Genomic DNA, 26,378 nt, shown 5'->3' on the forward strand with positions numbered 1-26,378 from the left:
GAGTTGGTAAGTAGGTAAATGGGCCGAAAAATAGGTGTGTATAGAGGGCTGTGTAGGAGAGTATGTGTGGGTGATGGATGAATGGGTAGGTGTAGGGACAGGTGAATGACTGAGTTGCAGGGTGTGTGTGTGGATGGAAGGATGGATATATGGGAGGATGGGTATATGGGTGGATGAGTAGATGGAGAGTAGGGAGGTGACGGGACTGGGATCATTTTATTTACAAATACACTTTTAACTAGTTCTTCCTGACAGTGAAGAACATAATTACGGTAAGAAGAGTGATGAAGGCAATGTTTATTTTCTGACCTCCAGACTCACTATCCAATTGCCCACCTGATATCATCAGTTCCCTCTAACTCATCCTCTAAAACTGAACTCATCATCTATCCCCCAAAACACACTCCTATTCCTCCAAGGTGGAGAACTGACCAAACTTGAAAAGTCAGAGTTTTTCAAAAGAAACTTTTCAAAAGTTTTCAAAAGAAAACTAGATTCCTTGTGATGTTTAAGGAATGAGTGAGCTTTTCCCTGTGGTGATGATACTGATGATTGTGGTGAAGGTAGTGGTGGTGATAAGGATGATAAGGTGAAGGTGATGGCAGTGGCAGCTGTGACAGTGGGTGGCAGTGTTGAGCACTATCTTGACAGAAATAATAATAGTGGAGCACTAGAAACAAAACTCACAAAGCCTATCCTCTGCCTAACTCAGGGAGCACATACTAGTCGTGTGTGGAGCTGGATGGTCTCTACTTCTGTCCCAAAGCCTCATTACCCTGACCCCAGAATGAAGAACTTGGACCATCAGGATTTAGTGGAGCAGAAACCTCTCTCCTCCCCACCCACCCTGAACACAGCTGGGAGCATGGGGACCCTTAGCAAGTTATACCTTCAGCAGGTCTTTGGCAAAGTCTTGGCCATCATTCAGCTGGTCCAAGTTGGCAATGAATTGCTGGCAGGACATCTTCTTGCCAATGTTCTGTAATGGAGGAATGGTTCTGCCTGAGAGTAGGGATGGAGCCTGGTATGATCCCCATACCCTGCCCTGCCCGGCCAGAAGGGATGAGGCAGCATCAAGGGCAGTAATGAAGAAAGACTGCCTGAATTTCCCTTTGTCTCTCCAAGAGTTTACAAAACTTTTTCACATTCAAGATTCTATTTGATCCTCAAGCATCATGAGAGGTTGGGGTTCTCCCCAAACCCAGATGAAGGAGTCAGGTTAGATGAAATAACAGCTGACATTTGCCAGGTGCCTAGCACGTTCCAGGTATTATACTCGACATGCATTATCTTATTTCCTTCTCACAACAAAGAGAAGGTTAGGTGGGTGCTATTATTATCCCCACTCGAAGGTAAGGAAATTGAGGTGCATGAAGGTGAAGTGACGTGCCCATGATCACACAGCAAGGAAGTAGAAGGGCTGAGTGTTTCTGACACCAAAGCCCGTGCTCTCACCCGCTACTCCATGGTTAACTCTCCCAAGGTCACAGCACCAGGACTTGAACCCAGGCCTCTTGACTCCTGAGCAGAAGCTCTGTGTATTCCGTCACAACTGTCTCACCCTCTCACCTGTACAGAGGGGCGGCAAGACCTCCAAGAGGTAGGTGAAGTGAGGGAGAGTTTGGTCTTAAGAGAATCAAAAATCAATTTCCACCAACACACATGGGTACCCCATGCTGAGCTGCGCTGGGACCAAGGGAACCTGAGCAGATGGTTTCACTCTAGGAGGCACTAACAGACAAAGAGCTGGAACGACTGTACCCCAAATTTCTGCCTTTTTACCAATGATTAGAAGAGGGGCTCCAGCCCCCCAAACCCAACATCTGATGTGCATACTTTCAGATTCTCCTTGCAGTGTCCATGTTTGAGGAAACACTGATAGCACTTCACCATTGAGAAGACAAAGTCCCTTGAACACTAGATATTTATTGGTGTAGGATTTGGTGGATTTAGGTTTGCTATAAGGCAGTGTTTCCCAAGATTCACCTACAGATGAGAATAGGAATTCCCCCTGAAGGATTTCATAATCAAATAAGTTTATATGTTTCAGAGCTTTCAGTGTGCTTCTGTGGTATTGAGAGTCTCCAAGGAGAGGATTCCATGTAGTTTCTCAATTGCTCCATTTTAGCAACGATTCTATTAACACTATGTGGGACATTCACACACCACAGGAAATAATTCAGAAAACAATGATAGAAAGTTTTATAAGTAGCTGATGAAACAAAAGTTTTCTACATCTTTTCCAAAGGGTTAAGGAGAAATTATCCTACAAATGCCTTAATATGTGTTTCATATGTCTATGTGCATATTTTACATGTAAATCCATGTATGTATGTATATATGAATACAGTCATTTATGTGTACAGTCATAATTGAGGAACATGAGGGCAATGTTGATCATACTGTCTGAGTTACACACACACACTGAACATTCCCAAGCCATCAGTAAGGGGTGGGTGCAAAAATCAAAAAATTACCAGGCAAAAGTTTTAATCCTAGTAATAACAGATTCTCTTGTTGCAAATGAACCTTCCCATCAGAAACAACTGCTGGTCAAAGTATTAATAAAACATCTGGGCGAAGACATTGGAGAAATATAAGAGCAATGAGGACTTCAAGGGCAAAGGTCCTACAAAGAAGAGAAACATGGAGAGGGGAGGCCGACAAGCAGCAGCTTTCCTCTTCAAAGCATCTGTCAGTTCTCAAGCAGTGGACAAAAGAGTGAGCAACTGAGTGGTCAAAAGGACTAGAAAGTGAAAACCGGAACTCAGGGCCCACCCATGACAAGGGGCCCCGGGGACATGCCAGTCACACTCCAAAACCTGAAATTAAGAAAGGAAGGAAATTCTTCAGACACAAGGAAAGTTATCCAGATGGAAGCCTGGCGAAGCAGAAAGGAATGAAGAGCAACAAAAAGGGTAGATAAATCTAAACGATTACTGACTGTGAAAAATAAAAATAATAAAGTTTTCTGGGGAATAAAATATAAAAAGAGATACAAACAGTTAAAAGGATGATAATAGTAGTATGTAAGTTGAGAAAACAAATAAATTAAGGCATTTAAGGTTATTTCATTTCCTAGGCCATGGCTAAAGTACTTTAATAAGTGAGAGACATATATTGCAAACCACAAAATGAGTTCTAAAAGAATTCACAACTGACAAGCTAACGGGAAAATGGTATTCTAAAAAAATACTTAGATAATCCAAAAGCAGGCAAGGAGAAAAAATAAGCAATAAAGCCCAGATGAGTCAAAGAGAAAATGAAGAGTAACCTGATATATTTGAATTCAAATATATTAGTAATTTATTAAATGATCAAATTAAAAGGCAAAGATTAATAGACATCTCTTAAATATAAGGAGACAGAAATCTTGGGGGAAGGATAGAAAAGACATGCATACAAATACTAGCAAAAGAACTCCAGTATAACTACACTAATAACTGACAAATAGACTTGAAGGCAAGGAGCATTACTACAGAGACATTTCATAATAATAAAAGGATCAATCTACCAGAAGATATAAACATTCTAAATTTGTATGTACCTAATAACATAGTTTCAAACAGTAAAAGACAAAAATTGAACTAAAAAGAGAAAGACACTCACTGTCATGGTTAGAAATTTTATCACTGCTTTCTTGGTAACAAGAAGAACAAGAATCCTAAGCAATTAGTTTGTTAATATCAGTCAATTAATGCCAACCAATTATATAACCTAGATAAAATAAACAAGTTCCTAGAAACACACAAACTACTAAAACTGGCTCAAGTATAAATAGGAAACCTGAATAAACCTAAAAAGAAGTAGACATACACTCAGCCATCAAAAACCTCACAAAAGAAAAGCCCAGGAACAGATGGCTTCACTAGTGAAGCGTACCAAACATTTAAACAAAAATTAATACCAATACTTGCGACTTCCCTGGTGGCTCAGATGGTAAAGAATCTGTCTGCAATGCAGGAAACCCAGGTTTGATCCCTGGGTTGGGAAGATCCCCTAGAAAAGGGAATGGCAACTCACTGCAGTATTCTTGCATGGAGAATTCTATGGACATAGGAGCCTGGCGGGTTACAGTTCATGTGGTCATAGAGTCGGACGTGACTGGGCAACTTATGTTTAATACTTCTTGGGGCTTCCCAGGTGGTGCAGTGGTAAAGAATCTGCCTGCCAATGCAGGAGACACAAGAGATGCAAGTTCAGTGCCTGAGTCAGGAAGATTCCCTGGAGGAAGAAATGACGACCCACTCCAGTATTCTTGCTTGAAGGACTCCATGAACAGAGGAGCCTGGCAGGCTACAGTCCATAGGATCGCAAAGAGTCAGACAGATTGAGCAACTGGGCACACAATACTTCTTAAGCTTTATCCAAAAACTGAAAAAGAGAGAATACTTCCTCACTCATTCTATAAAGCCAGCATTACTCTGATACAAAAACCAGACAAAGAATTCACAAGAAAATAAAACTATAGAACAGTATCCCCTATAAATATAAATGTAAAAACTCTCAATGAAATACTAGCAAAATAGCAGCATAGTAAAAGGATTATATACCATGATCAAGTGGAATGTATCCCAGGAGTACAAGAGTAATTCAACATATAAAAATCTATCAACATAATACACCACATTAATAGAATGAAGAGAGGGAGAAAACACATGATCCCTGCAAAAAGGGAAAATTTTTCTAACCGTATATCTGATAAGAGTATAGTATCTAGAATAGATAACCTTTACAACTCAACAACAAAAACACAAACAGGCCAATTAAAGAAAAGCAAAAGACACCGGTCAGAATGGCCATCATCAAAAAGTCTACAAACAATAAATGCTGGAGAGAGTGTGGAGAAAAGCGGGATGCTCTTGCACTGTTGGTGGGAATGTAAATTGATACAGCCACTATGGAAGACAGTTTGGAGATTCCTTAAAAAACTAGGAATAAAACCACCATATGATCCAGCAATCCCACTTCTAGGCATATACCCTGAGGAAACCAAAATTGAAAAAGACACATGTATCCCATTGTTCACTGCAGCACTATTTATAATAGCTAGAACATGGAAGCAACCTAGGTGTCCATCAACAGATGAATGGACAAAGAAGCTGTGGTACATATACACAATGGAATATTACTCAGCCATAAAAAGGCACGCATCTGAGTCAGTTCTGATGAGGTGGATGAACCTAGAATCTATTATACAGAGTGAAGTGAGTCAGAAAGAGAAAGATTAATATTGTATTTATATACAGAATCTAGACAAATGGTACCGAAGAACTTATTTACAGAGAAACAGACATAGAGAATAGACTTATGGACACAGGGAGAGGGGAGGAGAGGGTGAGATGTATGGAAGGAGTAACATGGAAACTCACATTACCATATGTAAAATAGATAGCCAATGGGAATTTGCTGTATGGCTCAGGAAACTCAAACAGGGGCTCTGTATCAACCTAGAGGGGTGGGTGGGGAGGGAGATGGAGGAAGGTTGAAAAGGGAGGGGATGTATGTATACCTATGACTGATTCATGCTGAGGTTTGACAGAAAACAACAAAATTCTGTAAAGCAATTATCCTTCAATAAAAAAATAAATTAAAAAGAAAAAGAGTTAAATCTTTTTAAGAAGATGAAAAATTTCTGGAGATTCGTTGCACAACAATGTAAATAGATTTAATACAAGTAAACTATACATAAAAATGGCAATGATGGTAAATTTCATATTATGCATATTTTACCATGATTTTTAACATTTTTACCACAATTTTAAATAATAATTATATATCCCCCGCAAAGTGGGCAAAGTACTTGCATAGACATTTCACCAGAGAAGATATACAAATGGCCACAAGCACATGAAAATATGCTCAATATCATTAGTCATTAGGGAGATGCAGATTAAAACCAAAATGAGCTACCACTTCATACTGACTAGAACAGCTATCACTAAAAAAGAAAAGAATGAAAAGAAGTGTTGGCAAGGTGAAGAAATTGAAACCCTTATACATTACTAGTGGGATTTCTAAATTGTTCAGCCATTAAGGAAGTTTCACAGTTCGTCAAAAAGTTAAACATAGAATTACCATATGATGCAGCTGGTCTTTTCCTAGGAATTGAAAACAGGTGCTCAAACAAAAACTTGTACACAAATGTTCAGAGTAACACATTCACAATATCCAAGAGGTGGAAATAATCCAAATATTCATTAAAGGACAAATGGATACACGAAATGTGGCATCTCCATTCAATGGAATATTATTTGGCCATAAAAACAAATGAAATTGTGGCGCATGCTATAATATGGATGAGCCTTGTAAACATTACACTAAGTGAAAGAAGCCAGATACGAAAGGCTATGTACTGTATGATTCTACTCACATTAAATACCCAGAAGAGGCAAATCCATAGAGACAGAAAGCAAATGAGTGGTTGCCAGGGGCTGGAAGAAGGAGAGAATGGGAAGTGACTGCTAATGGGTACAAGGTCTCCTTTTGGGGTGATGAAAAGTTCTGCAACCAGAGAACGGTGATGGTTGCACACTGTGTGAATGTACTTAATTCCACTGAATCGCACAACTTAAACTGGTTAAAAGGGTAAATTTATGTCTTACACGTTTTACCACGATAAAAAAATCATTAAGGATATAAAAGATTTTTACAACATAGTTAAAAAGCTTGACCTTATCAACACATATAGAACATTACAATAAACAACTGCAGAATACACTTTCAAGTCTATATGAAACAGCTACTAAAATCAATCTCTCTCTGGATGGGAAAGTAAGACAATCAGTTGCAAAGAAGTAAAATCATACCGGGTAAATGAAAAACAGCCACCAGGCCAAAAGATATATACCAGAAAGGGAAAAGAGAGATGGAAGAGAAGGGAAGGGAATGGGAGGGGAGAGGGAAAGAAAGGGAGGAAGTGAGGGAGGGAGGGAGGACAGAAAGAAAGATGGAAAGAGAGACATGCCCAGAACACTCCAAAGCCAAACTGACGTGGATGATTTGGGACCTCCAAGTTCTCAGTTCCTCCCTTCCTCCCACCAACATTTGGATCAAAAGGGCCTCCAAGCCTGTCCTTGACCAGAAAATCTGTTCCCACAGCCTCTGTCTCCAATCAGAAAAGAATTATGATTGGGCGAACCACAGCCCCATTCCAAGGCCTTCTCTGCAGGTCCAGTGTGACCTACCTTAGGTCAGAACAATCCCAGCCTGTCTTTAAGTCTTCCCCCTTCTCAAAGTAGAATGAAACAGGTCGGGCAGAAAGAAAGTAGATGTCATCCTTCAGAGCAAGGGAAGGGACAAGTCAAAAGTCTCGTGGGCAGGAAAACCCTCATCACTGTTTGCAAATCTAGACTAAACCTGAGTTGCACTCAGTGCTCCTTCCAAGCTCTAATATATGAGGCTTGTTCACCATCGGAGAACGGGCAGGGCCTCCCCGCCGCTGCCGGTCTTCAGAATAGTATGCTGACCCGTGCATTTGTCCCTCAAGTCCTCCACCATCCGGCCCCAACCCACATCCCCAGCACTCCCACTGCTAAACCTCAAGCAGCCCAAGTGTGAGAGAAATTAAGCTTTTCTTGCAAAACAACTTATCTTTGTTTCAGCTTGGAAGTTCATAGCGCAGCTTCTCCCACCGTCTCCTCCCGCCTCTCCTGGCCTCATCCTAGAGACTTCTCCTGCTCTCACCTTGACACTGACTCCATCAACCAGTGCTAGTGACTGCACATGCACAGTATATTTATAATCTCTTTCCTTGTCTCCATCTCCAAGTCTAACCCAAGCCCCCATCCTCTCTTGTCTGGAGGCTAAGCTCACCCTCCTCTGACATCCTTCCCTTACAGTTCACCCTGTCATGAGGAATGAGCTTTCCCTACTCCCAGCTGAGGCCATTCTCCATCTATGCCCTGTTGTTCATTTCAAGGAAAGCTTCGATTTTCCCTTCTCTCTCCTGTATCATCAGTTTCTCCTTGCCTGCCTAGTAGATCCTAATAGCATATACACAACACCCTAGTCAGATTTAAAACAGTCCCTCCTAAAAACAAATATTGCATTTTAACACATATTATGTAGAATCTAAAAAAATGATACAGATGAACCTGTTTGCAGGGCAGGAACAGAGACATAGAGAATGGACATGTGGACACAGAGGGGGAAGGAAAGGGCGGGATGAAGTGGGAGATTAGGATTGACCTATACTACTAGTGTATTAACATACACTGCTGCTAAGTCACTTCAGTCGTGTCCGACTCTGTGTGACCCCATAGACGGCAGCCCATCAGGCTCCCCCGTCCCTGGGATTCTCCAGGCAAGAATACTGGAGTGGGTTGCCATTTCCTTCTCTAAAGTGTGAAAGTGAAAAGGGAAAGTGAAGTCGCTCAGTCATGTCTGACTCGTAGCGACCCCATGGACTGCAGCCCACCAGGCTCCTCCGTCCATGGGATTTTCTAGGCAAGAGTACTGGAGTGGCTTGCCATTGCCTTCTCATAGTAACATACACTACTATGTGTAAAACAGATAGCTGCTGGGAATCAGCTCAGTATTCTGCAATGACCTTGATGGGTAGGAAGGCGATGGGAGATAGGAGGGAGGACCAAGAGGGAAAGGATATATATACACATATGGCTGATTCACTTCATTATACGACAGAAACTAACACAATATTGTGAAGAAATTATACTCCAACTTAAAAAAAAAATAGTCCCTGCTAGACCCCTCCAGCCAGTGGCTCACTTCAGGATCCCACTCAAAGCCAAATATTGCAAAATAATTCTCCACAGCTTCCACTTCCTCACCTCCTATCCTCACCTCCACCTACTCCATCCTGGCATTTGGCCTCCCCACTCCACCTAAAGTACTTTTGTAAAGGGCTCCAATGACCTTGACCATCCAATGACAATGACCCACCAACGGCCATTCCAATCCCAAAGGCTATTTATCTGTTATTGTCTTTCTTGACCTCATGACAGCCTTTTATATAGTTGGCCACTTCTTTCTCCTTGAAACACTTTCTTCTCTTGGCTTCTGAGACACCACACACTCCTGGTCTTCCTCCCATCTCCACGGCTGCTTCAAAGTGTCTCCTTCTGCTCTGCTTGTTGCTGCTGCTACTTCTAAGTCACTTCAGTCGCGTCCGACTCTGTGTGACCCCCGTAGACGGCAGCCCACCAGGCTCTGCCGTCCCAGGGATTCTCCAGGCAAGAACACTGAAATGGGTTGCCATTCCCTTCTCCAATGCATGAAAGTGAAAAGTACTTGACCTCTAAATAATGCCATGACCCACAACGAGGTCACCAACCTGCCTCTCTCTCTGAGGCACTCAGCCAGTCCCGTGGCTTTCATTCCATCAGGATGACAGCGACCTTGTCACCCCATCACTCTCTGGCATCCCAGATTCATTTATAACACCACCTCCTTGGTAACACCCATGTTCATGTCCAATAGGCATCTCAAACACAATATGTCAAAAATGGGACTGGAGCCCCAGCTCTCCCACTCACCACACCTTCCACCCACCCACAGAATTTCCCTTCTCATCTCAGGAAATAGCACCCCCATCGAGCCAGATGTTGAAGCCATCCTTCCTCCTCTCCCTGATCAGCCCATCAGCAAGTCCCGTCTCATCCTCTACTGATCTCTCTCATCGGTCCCTTCCACCCATGTTCACTGCCCTGTCAGCCCAAGCCACCATCACCTCCCTCCTGGACTCAACAGCCACTATGACACAGTTTTACTGTCCTCCAAAAGTTAAACGCAAAAATACCATTGGACCCAGCAATCCATTCCTAGGTATACACTCAAAAGAACTGAGAGCATGTTCTCAAACAAAAACTTATGCTGCGTAAAACAAGTCAGAAAGAGAAAGACAAACGCTATACGATATCACTTAGACGTGGAACCTAAAAAATATAACAAGCCAGTGAAGAAAACAAAAAAAGAAGCAGGCTCACGGAACAAACTAGTGGTTACCAAGAAGGGGGAGGGCAATAGAGGGGTAGGAAGATAAAAGGGTTATTAGGGAATTACATGAAGTCATGCATGGGAAACTTCTGAAAATTGTAAGCACTATAGAATTTAAACAATCTTTCAGTTTAAAAATAATTTTGAAAATTTAAAAATCCTGTATACCAATGATAAAGGCACTGTTCACAATAGCCAAAAGATGAAAACCAGTCCCACTGGTCCCTCTGCCTAGAAGACTTGGTCCCTGGTCTTCCCGTGACTGGCTCCTGCTGATCCTGCAGGTCTCTGCCCCAATTGTGCATCCTCTGAAAGGCATTACCTGACCCCCAGTCCAGCCACCGTCACACCTGCCTGTTGATTCCCTCCACTAACTAGACCTATCACTATTTGCAATCACTTGATGACTTGTTTATTTTCTATCTCCTTTAACTAGAAGGAGAAGGAAATGGCAACCCACTCCAGTGTTCTTGCCTGGAGAATCCCAGGGACGGGGGAGCCTGGTGGGCTGCCGTCTATGGGGTCACACAGAGTCGGACACGACTGAAGCGACTTAGCAGCAGCAGCAGCAGGCACCCTCAGGCAGGGGTTCTCTTTCCTTCTCATTTATGGAACACAGAAGGTGTCGGCCCCTAGAGTCCAAATGCCCCTCCTACAGGAAGCCTTCCCAATTCCCCCACTAGGCTGTGCCCATCTGGGACTGTGCACCAACTCCCTCTGCCAGTCCCCGTACTGGCTCCCGCTCAGACCAGAGCCACTTCTGGGGGCCCTAGCAGGCCCCACACTCCTGAGATCCCCATCTTCCACCAGGCACTGAGTCTCTGTGGAACAAGGGCAGCATGAGAAGAGAGAGGGATGGGGTGAGCACAAAGCAGGCATTGCCACTTCTGGGAAAGCTCCCAGTGATGGCAATGGCCCAGTTCTGGGCTAAACTCTCTACAACTGCTATCTCCTTGAATCTCACAGGAACTTTCTGATGTGGAAGCTGAGGTTCAGGGAAGTCAGTAACTCACCTCAGGTCACACACTATCATGCTTTGGGTGTTTTGCAATACTACCTTGAGAAAGAAATGGATCTTCAATGTCTGTTGGCTGCGAGTATGAATAATCCTACTGCACCCACATCTAATGTATGAAGGTAGTAATGTTTCTCTTCAACTTCAGGCAGAAGGTGGTGCCCACCAAGCTCAAGAATATTCTCGACCTGGGGTTTACTGACTGCTGCCCTTGTTAGCAGCTCTCAACCAGGGGAAGAGGCACCCAGGGCTTAACACAGCAGTGACTGGGTCCTGAGATGGCCCTCGGCCCTGCTGAGCGTAGGGATGGGAAGAGGAATGTGTGCTTAAAGCTCCTTTTAGGGTACGCCAGCAACACCTGCTCTCTGCAAACAGTAAGCAGTCTTGGGGGAGCATCAGCCCACTAGTGGGCATTAACTCTGGTGACATTCCCATGGAGTCCACACATCTTCTCTCCCGTTCCATGCTCAGGCTGGCAGCCCTGGCAGACAAAACCGAAGCTGTCACACAACTACTCTTCATGCCAAGGCCATCGAGGCTCTCGCTGTCCCCAGGCCAGGCACCCAGTGTGCCCACGCCTGCTCAGGTTGCCATCAGGGCAGGTCCTTAATATTCTTGATCCTCCAGGGATCTGCAGGCTGGGCCTTCAGACTCTCCATCATTTAAATTTTAATATTAATGATGAATATGATGGTGACGATTATGTAATAATATTATTCATAATAAATATCCTTACTAAGTGCCAGACCCTGGCACTTGGTGGTACCTCTCCCAGCCCTCCCCAGGACACTATGGGGAAATCACCATTCACACCTCACAGGTGTAGAACCCGAGACTCAGAGTGCTGGAGTTTTGCCCTGGGTCACAGAGGTGCCACCTGGAGGCAAGAGTGGAATCCAAAGCTGGGTCTCTCCCAGCTCCTTCTTCCACCCTTAGTGTCCTGGACTTTCCTGGTTACATCCAGAAGAGACGGAACCAGAACCTGGTGACCTCTGGAACCATTCTCATGGGCCTATTATTCCCATGAGTCACTGAAATATCCCCAATCCAGCAGAGGTGCTCTGACCATCCCAGGGTGAGCAATGATGGGGCGGTGATCAGTGAGGCCAGACGGGGTGATGGGGGACACAGAAGGGGAGGATGGAGATGGGGGATCTAAGCTCACAGGACATGCAGACCACCAGCTACACTTACCACCTGAGGGAGGGCAAGAGAGCCCAGAGAGGGGGTCCCCGGAGCAGACAGAGGAAAGAAGAAGGAGTTATTGAGCCACAAGCAGCACTGAGATGCCCAGGGCCCAGAAGAGGCACAGGCTTACAGCCCAGGGTACCCCCCATCACTTCTCTGTTTGCCTAGTGGGGGATGGAGGTGACAAAAATGCCTCTTGATGGCAACCTACCATTTGAGGGGAAGGGGCTGCCTGGGGCATGGCCCTTCAGCAGGGCTGCAGTCAGGCTTACAGCATGAGGGGTAGGAAGAGCAGGTAATCTTTTAGCAATGTCTAGCGTGGATACGGCTAGGGGCACATATCTTACTTAGCACATCCTAAATTCCCATGTACTTCAGTTGTTCTTATGGCCCTGCTTGGGGGTGAGGACCCAGGCAGGTCTCAAGTGGATAAAACTAGAGCAAGGCCAAGTCTAGAAGCCAAGTGGCCTGACTCCCAGGTCTGCTAAAGAAACATGGGCCAGCAAGCGAGAGGTCTCAGGAAGGAGGCTGGAGAAAGGGCTGGCCCTCGGACAACCCAGGATGAGTCAGTGAGAGAACACATCCCGGCTCAGCCTCCCCAACTCACATGTCCGTGCAGGTCCGTGTTGAGCAGCATCAGGGCACAGGTGAGCGTGTGGATCCCATCTAGATCAGAGATAGAGGCACCCCCAGTGTGAGCACCCAACTCTTTCTCAACCGCAGCCACCCACTCATCTCCTGCCAGAGCCAGCTTCCAGGCCTTGGAAGAGGCCAGCCACCTGCCAACCGCATGTCAGGGCCCAGGGCCTGCATGATACTCCATGCCCCACCCCTCTACAGCATCAGAGTCACTCCCCCGCCCCAGGTCAGGAAACACTCTTCCCTTAGTGGGGGACCTGACCACCCTGGGCCTGTTCTAGCCGAGATTCCTGCCTCCTGTGGCCAAACTCACCTTGAATCTCATACCCAGGAAAGGCTCTGGGTCCCAGGCTATACCCTTCCAAGGCCCATGTCTCCTCTAATAACCAGCCTAGCCCCCCAGTTCCTGGGACCCAGGTCCACCCATGGGACAAGAGGGTGCCAGACCCAGGACTCCCACCACACCAGCGATCAGCACTGTGACAGGGAACCACGGAGAAGGACACAAAGGACTGACTCAAGGGCACAGAGGACCTTCAGGCGCAGGGAGTGACAACAGGCCAGACCGTTGGGAGGTACCGTTCCCAGCAGACAGTCCCCCTGCCACACGCCATCATGCCTTCACTGTTGTTTCTCGAGCAGGACAGAAGTGGCAGGTGCCCAACTTGGGGGCAGGGGCACAGGGTGAGGCGTCAGGGGCGTGGGGTGAGGTGTCAGGGGCACGAGGTGAGGCGTCAGGGGTGCGGGGCGAGGCGTCCGGGGCGCCAGGTGAGGCGTACCTTCCGAAGTACTGTCATCAGGGTTACACTGGCGGTACCGGCGGGAGAAGTGCGTCAGGACCCGCTCACGCTCCTGCGTCTCCCCCATCAGCGGGAAGGCCTTCAGGAAAGTTCTGGAGGGCGATGCAAGGGTGCTGAGGGCTTCCCAGACCCCTGAGTCGTCTGAATCCTCACTCCAGAAAGGAGCCCCCACCCCACACACACACCACCCAAGCCTGCCTGAGGGGGCTGAGCCCTCAGAGCCCCAGCATCTGGGCCCAGGAAGAAACCCTGAGCCCCCTGACAGCCTCTGGAGTGTGGAGTTTCAACCCTCATCACCCTCCATGATGCTTTTGGAAGGAGACGGGGGCAGACTGTGAAGAACAAAGGCTGACCAACACCTCAGTGCCAGCCTCTGCTCTACTCCCCACTCCCTCCTCCACGGCTAGGCCCAGACCGCCCACACCGCTCCCCCGGAGCGCTCTCCCTCAGCTCTTTCCACCCTTTCCTGATGCCCTACCCCTCACATGATGGCCCCAGGCCCAACCACCCTGGCCCCCTCTATTCCCCCACCCCAAGTCTGAGCCTCCTCTGCTGGGCAGCTCTGAGTTCCCCTCAAGGCCAAAAGTCAAAAGTCACCAGCACTCAGCAGTCCCTGGCAGAGAATACCAAAACCAGAGGGGCCGGGAGTTGGGCCTGGGGTCCCTCACCTGGGGCCTAGGCACACTCCTCCTTGGGAGGGGAAACAGGAGGCTGAGATCGTTTGCGCCTCTATCTGTCCTGGGTTCATGAGACTAGCTTGTTCCCAATTTTGCTGCAGTTCCCTTGGCTTCTGTTATGCCCACTTAGCTCTATCCTCTCTCAAACTACTTCTAAGGCACCCTGGGACCCATGAGCCCCATTTTGGCCAGTCTTTACCTTCAGAGGTTTCCCAAAGCATGGAAAACTGCAGACCACTCTCTGATTCAATCCCAGTCAGTCAACAGCTATATAAAAACATTCCATCTGCCTTCTGGTCCTCCTTTCTCCGTCCGTCCTGTTCCTTGTTCTCTTCCTTGCATCCAGCCCCTCCCTCTTCTCCTCACACTCCACTAACACCATCCCCCATCCCAACCATAGCCTGTCCGACCTATGAGCCAGCCATGCATCCCAGCTTGGGGGTCTTCACCAAGCTCCAACCAAACTCTCAGGCTGTCCCAAGGATCAGCCTTACTGCTGCCCACCCCCTTCTCTCTCTGCATCTTGGCATCACCAGCCCTTCTGTTCTATCCTCTGCACTTCTCACACCAATCATTCCTCGAGCCCTGTGGCCCAACTTCAGGCCTCATCCTCTCCCACCTGATCCTCTTCAGGAGCCTCTGGATCAAAGGCCACCGACACAGTGTTGCCACCACTGCCTCCCAAAACCCTGTTTTACACCCAGGATCTGCTGTGGCTCCCAAGGGCCTGTGCAGTCGAGCCTCAATCTATTGGGCTGTATATTCAAGGTCCTCCAGCCCAGCACCCAGGCCTCTGATCGCAAGCCGACCCACCAAACACCTTCCCCGCCAGGTCATCCAGTGTGAACCTGACTCAGTTCAGGATAGAGCAGCTTGCCAGCCGACAAACACTTCCACTGAGAACAGTGAAAAATGCCAGACAGAATACATCTATTAAGCTATCAGAAAACCGCTGATGCAACAGACACCAATGGGACCAAGATCCCAAGGGGTAGAGAACTCAGGGAGGTGGGCCAATCTGCAGTTCTCCCCGGGGACACTGCCTATTATGGACACAGGGTTGAGGCAGAACATTCAGTGGCTTCACAGAGCTGGAGAGACTTCAGGGGCTATAAACATGTGGCCAGTTTTCTCTGTGAGATATTTACCAAAGTCTAAAGATGGAAGGGACAGTACGCTGAAAAGCTAAGCAGAAAGCCTCTCTGAGAAGCAGAGGGATTTGGTTTTTGCACAGATTTGCCACATTGAGGTGAAAAAATTGTAATTAAGGACCCACCAAAGAGAGAGGCCCCAGTGAACACACCAGGCTCCCAGTGGAAAGCCCTGCAGCCCTTGCCCTGATCAGGTTGAACTCTGAGCCTTACCAAACTTCAGAGCAGCTGCTCCCCAGCTCAGCCCTGGACAGACTGGGACAGTACCCACCCTGTTCTCCTCTAGCTGCCTAGACAAGCAGAAGGTACACCCCCTGGAGGAACACATAATGATCTAGAGCTGCTGTAACTCTATGTACAGTGTACAGGATCTAATAAAAAAATTACTGAGCACACAAAGAAATAGGATAGATGATGGAAAACCAAGAGAAAAACAATAGAACCAGATACAGATGATTCAGATGACACAGATACCGTGGTAAGCAGACAAGGACTTTCAAATATTATCTGTGACTAATATGTTCCCAAAAAGAGAGGGAAAGATGGAGAAAGTAAGTAAAAATAAATGAAAAGATGAGGACTTCTCCCCCCAGTGAATTGTTGCAGTTGTTCAGCCACTAAGTCGTGTCCGATTCTTTGTGACCCCATGGACCGCAGCACGCCAGGTCTCCCTGCCCCTCACTAACTCCTGGAGTTTGCCCAACTTCATGTCCATTGTATTGGTGATAGTGTCATATCTTTTTGCCTTTTTATACAGTTCATGGGGTTCTCAAGGCAAGAACACTGGAGTGGCTTGCCATTTCTTCCTCCAATGGACCACGTTTTGTCAGAACTCTCCACTATGACCCGTCCTTCTTGGGTGGCCCTGTAAGGCATGGCTCATAGCTTCATTGAGTTATGCAAGCCCCTTCACCACGATAAGGCAGTGATTTAGAACGTACCAAAAAAGTTTTTTAACAAAATATAATCTCTAGATCTGAAAAAGAAAACAATAGAAAGTAAAAACTCTATAAATGGGTTTAACAGTATATGAGACACAGAGGAAGAATAAGTAAATTGGAAGCAGGTCAGCAGAAAATATCCCAACGGAAACAGAGAAAATGAAGGGAAAATACGGTTTCTAAAAAGATGAGAGACACATGGGAGGTAAACAGATATAACATACATGGACCACCCATCCCTCGGCTCAGAGTCCACCATCCCTACCTGCAAGGGCTCTGGCCTGGGCTCAGGTCCACTGGCACCGGGCTTCATCCTCCCATTGCCTGGCCTCTGCTCCCTGGGCCTGCACCTGCCCTTCCTGAGGGCTACTCCCCGGGTCCAAACACCAACAGGACAGGAGATCAAATTGACCATGTCCAATGTCCTTTTGACCATGTCTCCCTCAGTGATTTCGGGGAACTGGCCCACATTTTCTCCGCTTATAAATGGGACAGTGCCACCCACCTCACAGGGGTGTCACTAAGGTGCCGTCAGCAGGGTGTGTCGAGGCTATGCCTCTGGAAGGGTCACCTCTGCACTCCCACCTTCACCTTGGCAGTGCCCCCCATGAGCCAGCACTCAGTGAGTCTCTGCACTGTGCTGCTCTCATGGGCCCTTCCCCGCAGCCTCCCCAGAGGGCTCAAGAGGGCCTGCTCAAGGCTGCATGGCAAGTCAACACTAGAGCTGGCAGGAGGATCCAGATGATCGCCTGTGGGCACCGCCCAGCCCAGCCACACTGACCTGAGAGCTCGATCCAGAGTCAGGCCCGAGAAGTCAAAAAAGCTGAGGTACTCCCCAGCCACCAGTCTGCTGAACTCGTTGCTGCCAGGAGAGCAGGGGGTGTCCATTAGAAGCAGGGCACAGCAAACAGTGGGGGCACATGGGCAGTGGACCCCTGGGGACCCTGACCCACCCACCTACACCTGTCCATTCATCACTCTGCTGCCTCCCTTGCTGGCCAATTGGACTCTGACAGTTCAACCTTGGGCCAGGCTGTGCTCAGTCCCTCAGTCGTATCCAGCTCTTTGCAACCCCATGGACTATAGCCCACCAGGTTCCTCTGTACATGGGATTTTCCAGGTAAGAATGCTAGAGTAGGTTTCCACTTCCTTCTTCAGTGGGCCAGGGTGTGAGAGGGTCAATAAGGCTTCCTGGAGGAGCTGATGTCTCATCAAATACCTTCAGGAAGTAAGAGCCAGCCAGGTGAAGGATGTGGGGTAATATACAGTGTCCCCAGTAAAGGACACTGTCCAGAAAGCTACCAGTAGGGCCATGTGTCAGGATCTGGAGAGCAGGAATGGGGGCAGCAAGAGATGAGGCAGGGATCTGGGCCTGGCCCAAGGCAAGGATCAAGATTTGATTTGGAAGAGTTTGAAGCGGGAGGTGAATGAGAGGGTCAGATCTGTATTTGGAACACTGCCTGCAGAATGGAGACCTACTGAGAGCTGTAGGAGCAGTCCACGAGAGAGACGGAAAGGGTGGGGAAGAGGGATGTTTCCAAGGTAGAATCCACAAGACATGGGGAGGGATGGAGTGGGTGTGGGACACGACCAAGAAGCCCCTGGGGTGGTACCCAGAGGCCAGGACAACAGGCGGGTCTGGAAGCACCTACTTGAGAGTTGTCTGACCCTAACTGGTAAGAGTAGGAAGGGGGACAAGCCTGGAGGAAGGGCTCCGACAGGCCAGCAGACCCAGCTCAGAGACCTGAGGAGAGCCCCTCTCAGGGTGGGCTGAAGAGACAGAAACCTAGTGCAGGAGACAGACAGTAGCCACGGCCGTAGGCTGTGGTGTCCTGGAGGCCAAGGAAGAGAATTTCAAGACTGGAGTGATGAATTCTCGCCAAAAGAGAGAACATAATTCTACCTCAGTCCAGTCAAGCCCCAAGCTCTCCCTCCTGTTTCATCAACAAATACATGGAATCATCAAATGGCTTTGTTTCTTCACCAAATACATGGCATTACCAAAAGGAGGGGGCCTGGCAACAGTTGTTGGCTACAAGGGACCTAAGAAACACTGGCCAAATGTAATCAAAGACCTTATTTGTGTGCTGATTTGAACAAACATTTTTGAGACAACCAGAGCAAATTAAACATTGACTGAATGTCAGAGATACTAAGGAATTTTATCAGAAATTATGACCATTGGAAGGACTGATGCTAAAGCTGAAACTCCAATACTTTGGCCATCTCATGCGACGAGTTGACTCACTGGAAAAGACTCTGATGCTGGGAGGGATTGGGGGCGGGAGGAGAAGGGGACGACAGAGAATGAGATGGCTGGATGGCATCACCGTCTCGATGGACGTGAGTTTGAGTGAACTCCGGGAGTTGGTGATGGACAGGGAGGCCTGGCGTGCTGTGATTCATGGGGTCGCAAAGAGTCGGACACGACTGAGTGACTGAACTGAACTGAAAAAAAATCCTAGTCAGTTAGAGACACATACTAAACATTTAGGGATCATATGATAGAATCTGAAATATGGTTTAAAATATTCCAGCAAGTGTGAGGGGAAGCTGTGGTGGGAAGAGATCAAACAAGAATAGAAAAATGTTGATAACTTTGAAGCTGAATAATGGGTACAAGGAGGTTTAAGGTATTACTTTCTCTGCTTTCGTGTATGCCTGAAATTTTCATCATTGAAAGTTTAATTGAAGAAGAAGAAAGGAGTGGCGGGTGTGTCGAGGCTGTTGAAGGGGAGAGAGTTGAGGTCACCATATTCAAAGAGATCTGGCTGCTACTGACTCTAGCAAGAGGGGCTTGTGCAGGGCAGCAGGGGACGGGGAAGAAGCCAACCTGGAGATGCTGACTGTGCAGAAGGGAGGGGACAGAGGCCACCCAGAGCAGAAGACAGAATTTTGGCTGTGAAGAGGCAGGGGGAGGAAGTACATTTGAGGAAGGATTTTTATTTCAGATGGAAGAGGGTTAAGCACAATTAAATGCTAAAGGGAAAACTCATGAAGACAGAGTGGTTGAAAAGACAGGGGAGGGTGGGGATCAACTTTAATGAAGGAGGATGTCATTAGGTTGGGGAGCTGTAGTCCAGTGAGAGAGGTGAGGGTGCGGGCAACATGATTTAGGGGGAGGCCCAGGCAGGAGTGCTGTGGAGGCTACAGAGGGTGGAGGAGGCGGGAGTGGGGAGAAGTGGGGGTCCTCAGGACCTCCCTGCGGCCCAAGGCCCCGTCAACTCTAACTTGGGGTCTAGAGTCTGGACTGCCTCTCTTAGCCTGGGAGCAGCCCTTGCTGGAGGCCAGGCCTGCCTCTGTGCAACCTGAAGGCTTATGTGGGTGTGGGGGCCCCTCTGGAGAACAAGGCAAGGCAGACAAGGCAGGCAGATGTGCTGGTGGTCAGACCTGCTCATGACACACCGACTGACTTCACAGCTAACTGTCCCCCACCCCCCAGGACTTCAACCTGGCTAGTTCCCTTCCCTGAGTCCAAAGACCGGGGCTTGTATGTAGGCAGCTCCCCCTCTTCAGCTGGTCCCAACAGACAGTGAGTGGGGCTCAGTGAGGGTCAGGATCCCCTTCCCCAGCTGTGGGGTCCCAGGCGGTCCCCGTTCAGACCAGGTGCTCCTCCGTCCCTGGCCCCATTAGTTCACCCACGAGACCCTGCCTGGCATGCCACTTCCCCAGCCCCGAGGGGCCCCCCAACCCTACCTCCCCTCCCTAGGAACAGGGGCCCTCGCCCAGGCAGCCCAGAAAGGAAACGGATTTAGGGCAAGGCCCAGAATGAGGACAGCAGCAGTTCTTGGGGACTGATGGGAGCCCCCAGCACTAGGTGCCCCTGAGGGAAGTCACCACATCACCTTGGGCTGAGGAAGATACGGGGTTTGCTTGGGGTGGGGAATGGAGATGCAACTCACTTCTTGCCCAGCTGCCGGGCCACGTCGCAGCGCTGAAAGCCCTCCAGGTGGTAGAGCCGGCGTGCCAGCCGGCGGGCAGCCTCACTGACACCCTGGCCCCCGTTGGCCAGTGGGTCTGTGCTGCCAGACTCCAGCCCCTCTGAGCTGCTCAGCTCTGAGTCCGAGTCCGACAGGCCATCCTTCAGGCTGGGGTCGCTGAAGAGGGAAGGTGGGGTGGGGATGAGTGGGTCAGAGACCCCTGGGCAGGGGCTGGAAGGTCTCCCAAGACCAGGAAAGAAGCCCCACTGCATCAGGACAGAATCAAGTTAGACCTCCAGAAAAACCCTCAGAGGAAACCATTAGATGATCAGCTCCCTGACCCCACCCAGGCTGGAAAGAACTGGAAGGGCAGGATGGAACCTCAGGCTGGGGGTGGGAGGTCTGGGAGCAGAAGGCGGGCACAGAGACCTTGCAGAGGGCTGTTCACTCCGGGCCCTGGCTTATCCTGACTTGTTCTGCCCACTCTGGGTCTCAGTTTCCCCATCTGCTCCACGGTTCTATCGGCTCTCGGCCGGGCCCTGCCTCACCTGGCCGAGTTCAGCAGCTTGTCCGTGTCCTCCTCCTCCTCCTCCTCATCATCCTCCTCGTCCCTGCGTGGGCCCAGGGGTTCGTCTTCATGGAAGCCGTTGGGCACCGCCGTGAGAGACAGGCGGCTCAGGACATTCTCGGAGCGGCTGCCGGAGATGGAGCGCCGCAGGGGGCTGCCGAGCGCGCTGCCACCGGCTGCTCCCGTGTCCCCCTCCGACCCCATGTCCCCAGCGCCCAAGCCCACGCCCAGCTCAGGGCTGTCCCGGGCCCGCTGCTGGATGAGGGGCGTGAGAGGGGCCTCGAAGCTGACGCAGCTGTCACTCTCGTCCGTGAGGCTCAGCACGTCCAGGGAGTCCAGGCTGCTGTACTGGGTGCCCCGCAGCAGCTCCGACTCCACAATCTTCTCAAATGTGGCGCTGAAGCCGTCTCGCACATCTGGCTCTCCGGGGCCACCCGGCCTGTGGGATGCGCGGACCAGTCACCGTCCTGCCAGATGGCCCTTTACAGGTGCTAGGATGGCACCAATCCATGTCTGGGAGCTCCCTGGGTGTGGGGAGCCGGCAGGGATCGTGTCCTGTTTATTCTCTCAGCCAACCCTTACTGAGCACAGGTGCCAGATGCTGGGCTGGGTACTCGGGTACAGCTTGAAAGGACAGGCATGGTCCTGCCCATCCCCAGTGCCCACCAGGCCCGGCCCCCAGTAGGCATCATTCATCTAAATGAATGAGTGTAAGACTCTCGCTCCTGCCTGACCCAGGAAAGGGGGAGGGGGGCTCCTCCTTCCAGGCTCCCCATCACAGCTAGTGTCTCACTGGGTCACAATTTTGCTGTCCCCACAGCCTGGATGGTTCTTAGCTTGGCTGCCCAGGCCTTGCCTTAATGTCACCTCCTCAGAGAGACTGAGGGAGGCAGGTCCAGACCACCCACCACAGTGGCCTCTCATTAGTGTCTATCTTCAGGGTGCCCCTTTATCTCCTCCTAGCCTCTCTCAGCCTGTAGCCTTCTGTTTATTCCCCTCTTTACACCTGTTTCCCCCGCCACACACAAGGCCAGGGGAGCACCCAGCACATAGGAGATCCTCAGATGCTCCTGCAGCTAAGTCGCTTCAGTCGTGTCTGACTCTGTGCGACCCCATAGACGGCAGCCCACCAGGCTCCCCCGTCACTGGGATTCTCCAGGCAAGAATACTGGAGTGGGTTGCCATTTCCTTCTCATCCTCTAAGCCTTGCCAAATGGTGCGCTGGGTGAATGAGCAGATGCGTGTCAGCCTGGAGGCCCACTCCGCTTCCTAAGCCCTGCCTTGTGCTGCCCTCCAGAGAGGCCCTTGCACCAGTGGTTTCCTCTGCCCAGAGTGCACTTCCCTCGAGCTGGAGCCTCCCTTCCACATCCCTTTCTCACCCTGACTGCCCTATTTATAACTGGGACCTACTCCCTCCCCCAATCCCTCTTTCTTACTTCATTTTTTCCAAGGTACTTGCCCCTTCCAACATGCTATGTAATTATCTATTGTTTTTATGATTTATTATCTGTCTCCTCACTAGACCATATGCTCCATGAAAGTAGGAGTTTTTGTATATTCTGTTCACTGATGTATCTCCAGAACCTAAAATAGAGCAACGCACATAGATGAAGCGAGGCCTCTTACCCACTGGGGAGATGCGCAAGTAAGCAGGGAAGTCAGGAGAGGAAGGGACTAAAAGAAATCAAAATAGACACAAGGAGAGAGAGAGAGAAAAGCAGAGAAATAAGAGACAAGCATGAGGCAGAAAAGAGACACAGAGAGCACAGAAAACAAAGAGAGACAGAGAGAGAGGAAGAGGACGAGGAAGAAACACAGCGAAAGAAAGAGGCAGGCTGAGCCCGGCCCACTTCAGATAAATCAGGGCCCACCATGTGCAAAGAAGCACACCCTGGTCCCCTGGAGGATCTGGCCATGTCCTGCTTACACCCCAACCCCTGCGGCCTCCCAGAGACTGAGTCGTAGGATGAGGAGGATGGGGCAGTGCTCCACCCCCTCAAGGCACTCCTTGGACACCGCTCCCCCCCTCCACCATGCCTGAGATTTGATTCCTGCATGCTTCCTGGAGCAATACTGACCTGAGAGTGAAAAGCTGAGACCACAGCCATCACCCACTCCAGTCCCACAGGAGTTGAGAGGGCAGCCTCATTTAGAAAAGGAAGTAGGGGAAAGTGTCACACTGGGTCACAAGTAGGCTGCCCAGCAGGGGGCTGGGGTGGAAGCTGCCTCTACTGACCTCTGGGAGGATGGGAGGGAAGAGAAGGGCCACTGCCCTGGCCGCCAGGGCAGACACCCCAAATCTGCCCAGCAGCTCTCTCTGCCAGGCCTGTACGGGGTCCTAGAACAATAAGACAGAGTTCTGCCCTTGGAGGCTCATCCCATGTCAGAACTATGAATGGTTCCCCCACATACCCCACCTTCTCATGCACATGAGCACACTTGTGAGGCAGTTTTGATAGGGCTTGAAAACCATTAGCCCAGTCTCCAGACTCCCATCTGCCCCACCTTCAGCCAGCCTCCAAAACTATACCACCTAAACACAAACAGCAGCTCCAAGAAGTCCCAGCCCCCTGCCTACACCTCATGAGGCCCCACACCACACCAGGTCCTGCCCAGGTGGAAACCCTCATATGGCACGCCCAGTACATGCAGGCATCTGATCCTGTCTTGGAGACCTAGACACACTCCAGCTCCATGCATCCACATGCACACCCAAATGTGCCCCTAATGCACAGGCCAGGCACACCGACAGGTTCACACACTGTCATGCACGCATCAGTACACAGGCCAGGCATACACATGCATGTCCCCCACACACATGCTCACACACCTCCTACACACTTCCTGCCCAGAGCAGGGCCTACAGCAGTGTGTGCAGGCTAAGTCCCTTCAGTCGTGTCTGACTCTTTGCAACCCTATGGACCACAGCCCGCCAGGCTCCTCTGTCCATGGAATTCTCAAGGCAAGAATACTGGAGTGGGTTGCCATCCCCTACTCCAAGGGATCTTCCCCACCCAGGGATCGAACCTGTGTCTCTTATGTCTCCTGCATTGGCAGGCTGGTTCTTTACCACTAGTGCCACCAGGGAAGCCCCTGCAGCAAGACACACTAAACCTTCTATATGCTTTCTTGTCTCAGCTCACCTTGGGGGCTTCTAAACATTCCCCTGAACCACCCCTACCCTCCTTGTCCAACTGGCACCTCTAAGATGCCAAGCCTCTCCACCTGCAGCTGGAGATAATAGAAATGGGGCTATAACTCCAGGAAGTAGGACTTACTCCAATAAGTAGGAGTACCTCGTCAAATTCCCAGATGGCACTCAAGGAGGAATAGCTGACAGAGATTAACCTACAAAGCCTACTCTCTTTAGGTCAGTTTTGAAATTGGGAGATTCTCATCTCCAGGAAGCAGAGGGATTAGCCAGATGACCTCCCACATCAAGGCATTTTGGAACTCTGATGCCCAGCCTGGGATGGAGGGAGTGTGGCCCTCCAGCTCTACATAGAAACAGCCCATGGTGGAAGGGGAGGTGAGGAAGGGATGGGCTGGGAGTTTGGGATGACAGATGCAAATCATTCTATATAGAATGGACAAACAACAACATCCTATTGTAGAGCACAGAGAACTATAGTCAATATCTGTAATAAGCAATAAGGGAAAAGAAAAAGAAAAGAAAAAAGTTTTTAAACTTTTAAAAGAAACAGCCCCTGGTGATTAGGGGCACTGAGAGTGGGGACACAACAGGCATGTTGGCCTTTGAAATCTCTCTTATAGCTCTATCCTCCCAAAACAGGGACATCAAATTCCCATTTCATGTATGAGGAAAAGAAGAACCAGAAAGGCTAAGTGGCAAGGCCCAGGCCATGCAGCACTGGAGCAAATGTGGTGACCCCCATTCCGAGACTCCCACTTACCCCAGTGGAGGATCCTCAGTATCTGGACAGAGGCTCCTGGAGGCAACGTCCCCCTCGGCCAGCCCACCAGCCCTCCAGGGCCTGGGCTCTGTAGAGTCTTCCAGAATGTTTGAGTCTGGACCCAGGGCTAGGCCATTGGTGAGGGAGAGGCCAAGGCTGAGGCCATGGAGGGCCATGTCCAGGCCTTTTGTATGCCCCTCGGTGCCTGCCAGGGTGCCCCTCATTGCATGCCCTGGGCTGGTGTGGCTACTGTTCAGGTCCTCACTGGATGCCATTCCATTCTGGACCCCAGGTTCCTCCTCAGGTTCCAGGCTGGGGTCCCAAGTGGCACCTTCTTCCCCAGGCAGTGAGGACAGAAGCGTATCCTCATCCATGGCAGCTACTGCTTCTCCCCCTGCTGGCCACTCTAGGGACTCCTTTAGACCTGGCAGCAGATGGAGAGAGAAGGGGGTGGATCAGAAAGAACAGGTGCTGGGAGTTGAATGCCCAGTAGAGCCAGCACCAGGCAGCCTGCCTGAGGACAAAGAGGTGGGCCCAGATGATCTTCCCATCTTAGCTAGAGTCTTGGAGGAGTCTGAGTCTCACTGCCTTGCTCAGGCCAGCCCTACTCACCTCTCCCCTCACCCCCAGCCATCACTGTGCCCCAGTCCTACCTTCCTGTTACCTCTTATGTATCTCTGCTGTGTCCTTCAGAATTCACCAAAACCTCTAACGAATATCTGGGCTGGGAAGGACTAGGGAAAGGTCCAAGACTCCTCCAAAACCACTTCCTTTCCTGCTGGTGAGTGAGGGAACAAAACCCCAGGCCGACAGCAGGCAGCCACTTTGCCTTGTTCCCTGGCCCTGGCTCCAGGAGCCAGTCCAGGAGCCAGAGAAGTGGTGCATGGAGAGCTCTGGATTAGGGTCTGCCTTTACAGGGAGAGTTAAGAAAGGAGGCAAGGACGTCAATCAGAACAGAGGCCATCCCAGAGAAGCCAAAGTGAGGCCCGGAGGAGGCTATCCTGAGGCGCAGAACGAGGTGCTGTCCAGGGTGCTGAGCGGGGGCGGCGCCACCCGGGAGACTCAACGGAGAGCGGGGCTTTCTCCACCACGCAGCGCCCAGCGCTCTGGCTGTGCCAGAGGGAAGTGGAGAGGGGGCGGGGAGAGCTGGGGTTCCCGTCGACACCTGGCCCCCAGAGCTCACCCAGCCTTGAAGAGGGACTCATGAGGAGGCTGCCATGGGGCCCTCCAGGGGAGCCCAACTCACTGTGTGACCTCGTGAGGGTCCAGGTTGGGACTCCTCACTGCGCCCCGCAGGCCAACATCCCCTTCCCTCCACCTGCTCCGGGTCTGTTTCTCCTCTGTAAAACGAGGAGACCCATTTTACCTGCCACCTCCACCCCATCCCTTTTAAAACACATCAGAACCAGCTCAGTTTCCCAGAGGCTTCCTGCCCAGTCTCAGGTGGGAAGGCGGAGTGATGAGCTGTGTGCCTCAGCCCTCTCTGTCTGTGGTCATTTCTGCCCCACCCCACCCCCAGTGACTTCTGCCAGCAAGGACACAGACCAGCCCCTCCCAAGAACTCCCTTCTTCCTTTCTTCGGGCCTCAGCTTCCCCCAGCACCCCCAC

The 26,378-nt window shown here is 49.9% G+C and overlaps 1 protein-coding gene across 1 annotated transcript in view; it reads right to left on the reverse strand.

The window, feature by feature from the left end:
• The window catches only part of PSD2 (pleckstrin and Sec7 domain containing 2), a 36,524-nt gene extending 11,364 nt beyond the window's left edge, over positions 1–25,160 (reverse strand). The window contains exons 1-7 of the mRNA XM_055429535.2: positions 24,771–25,160; positions 20,837–21,295; positions 20,271–20,465; positions 17,150–17,230; positions 13,579–13,691; positions 12,768–12,826; positions 890–979 (exon numbers count right to left, since the gene is read on the reverse strand). Coding sequence (XP_055285510.2) covers positions 890–979; positions 12,768–12,826; positions 13,579–13,691; positions 17,150–17,230; positions 20,271–20,465; positions 20,837–21,295; positions 24,771–25,144 — 1,371 coding nt within the window. The 5' untranslated portion in view covers positions 25,145–25,160. The remainder of the gene's footprint in view (positions 1–889; positions 980–12,767; positions 12,827–13,578; positions 13,692–17,149; positions 17,231–20,270; positions 20,466–20,836; positions 21,296–24,770) is intronic.
• Between the last annotated feature and the right edge of the window lie 1,218 nt (positions 25,161–26,378).

This window comes from Moschus berezovskii, chromosome 8 (genome assembly GCF_049115385.1).
Source record: "Moschus berezovskii isolate FMDL1 chromosome 8, NW_MosBer_1.0, whole genome shotgun sequence".
Classification (NCBI taxonomy): Eukaryota; Metazoa; Chordata; class Mammalia; order Artiodactyla; family Moschidae; genus Moschus; species Moschus berezovskii.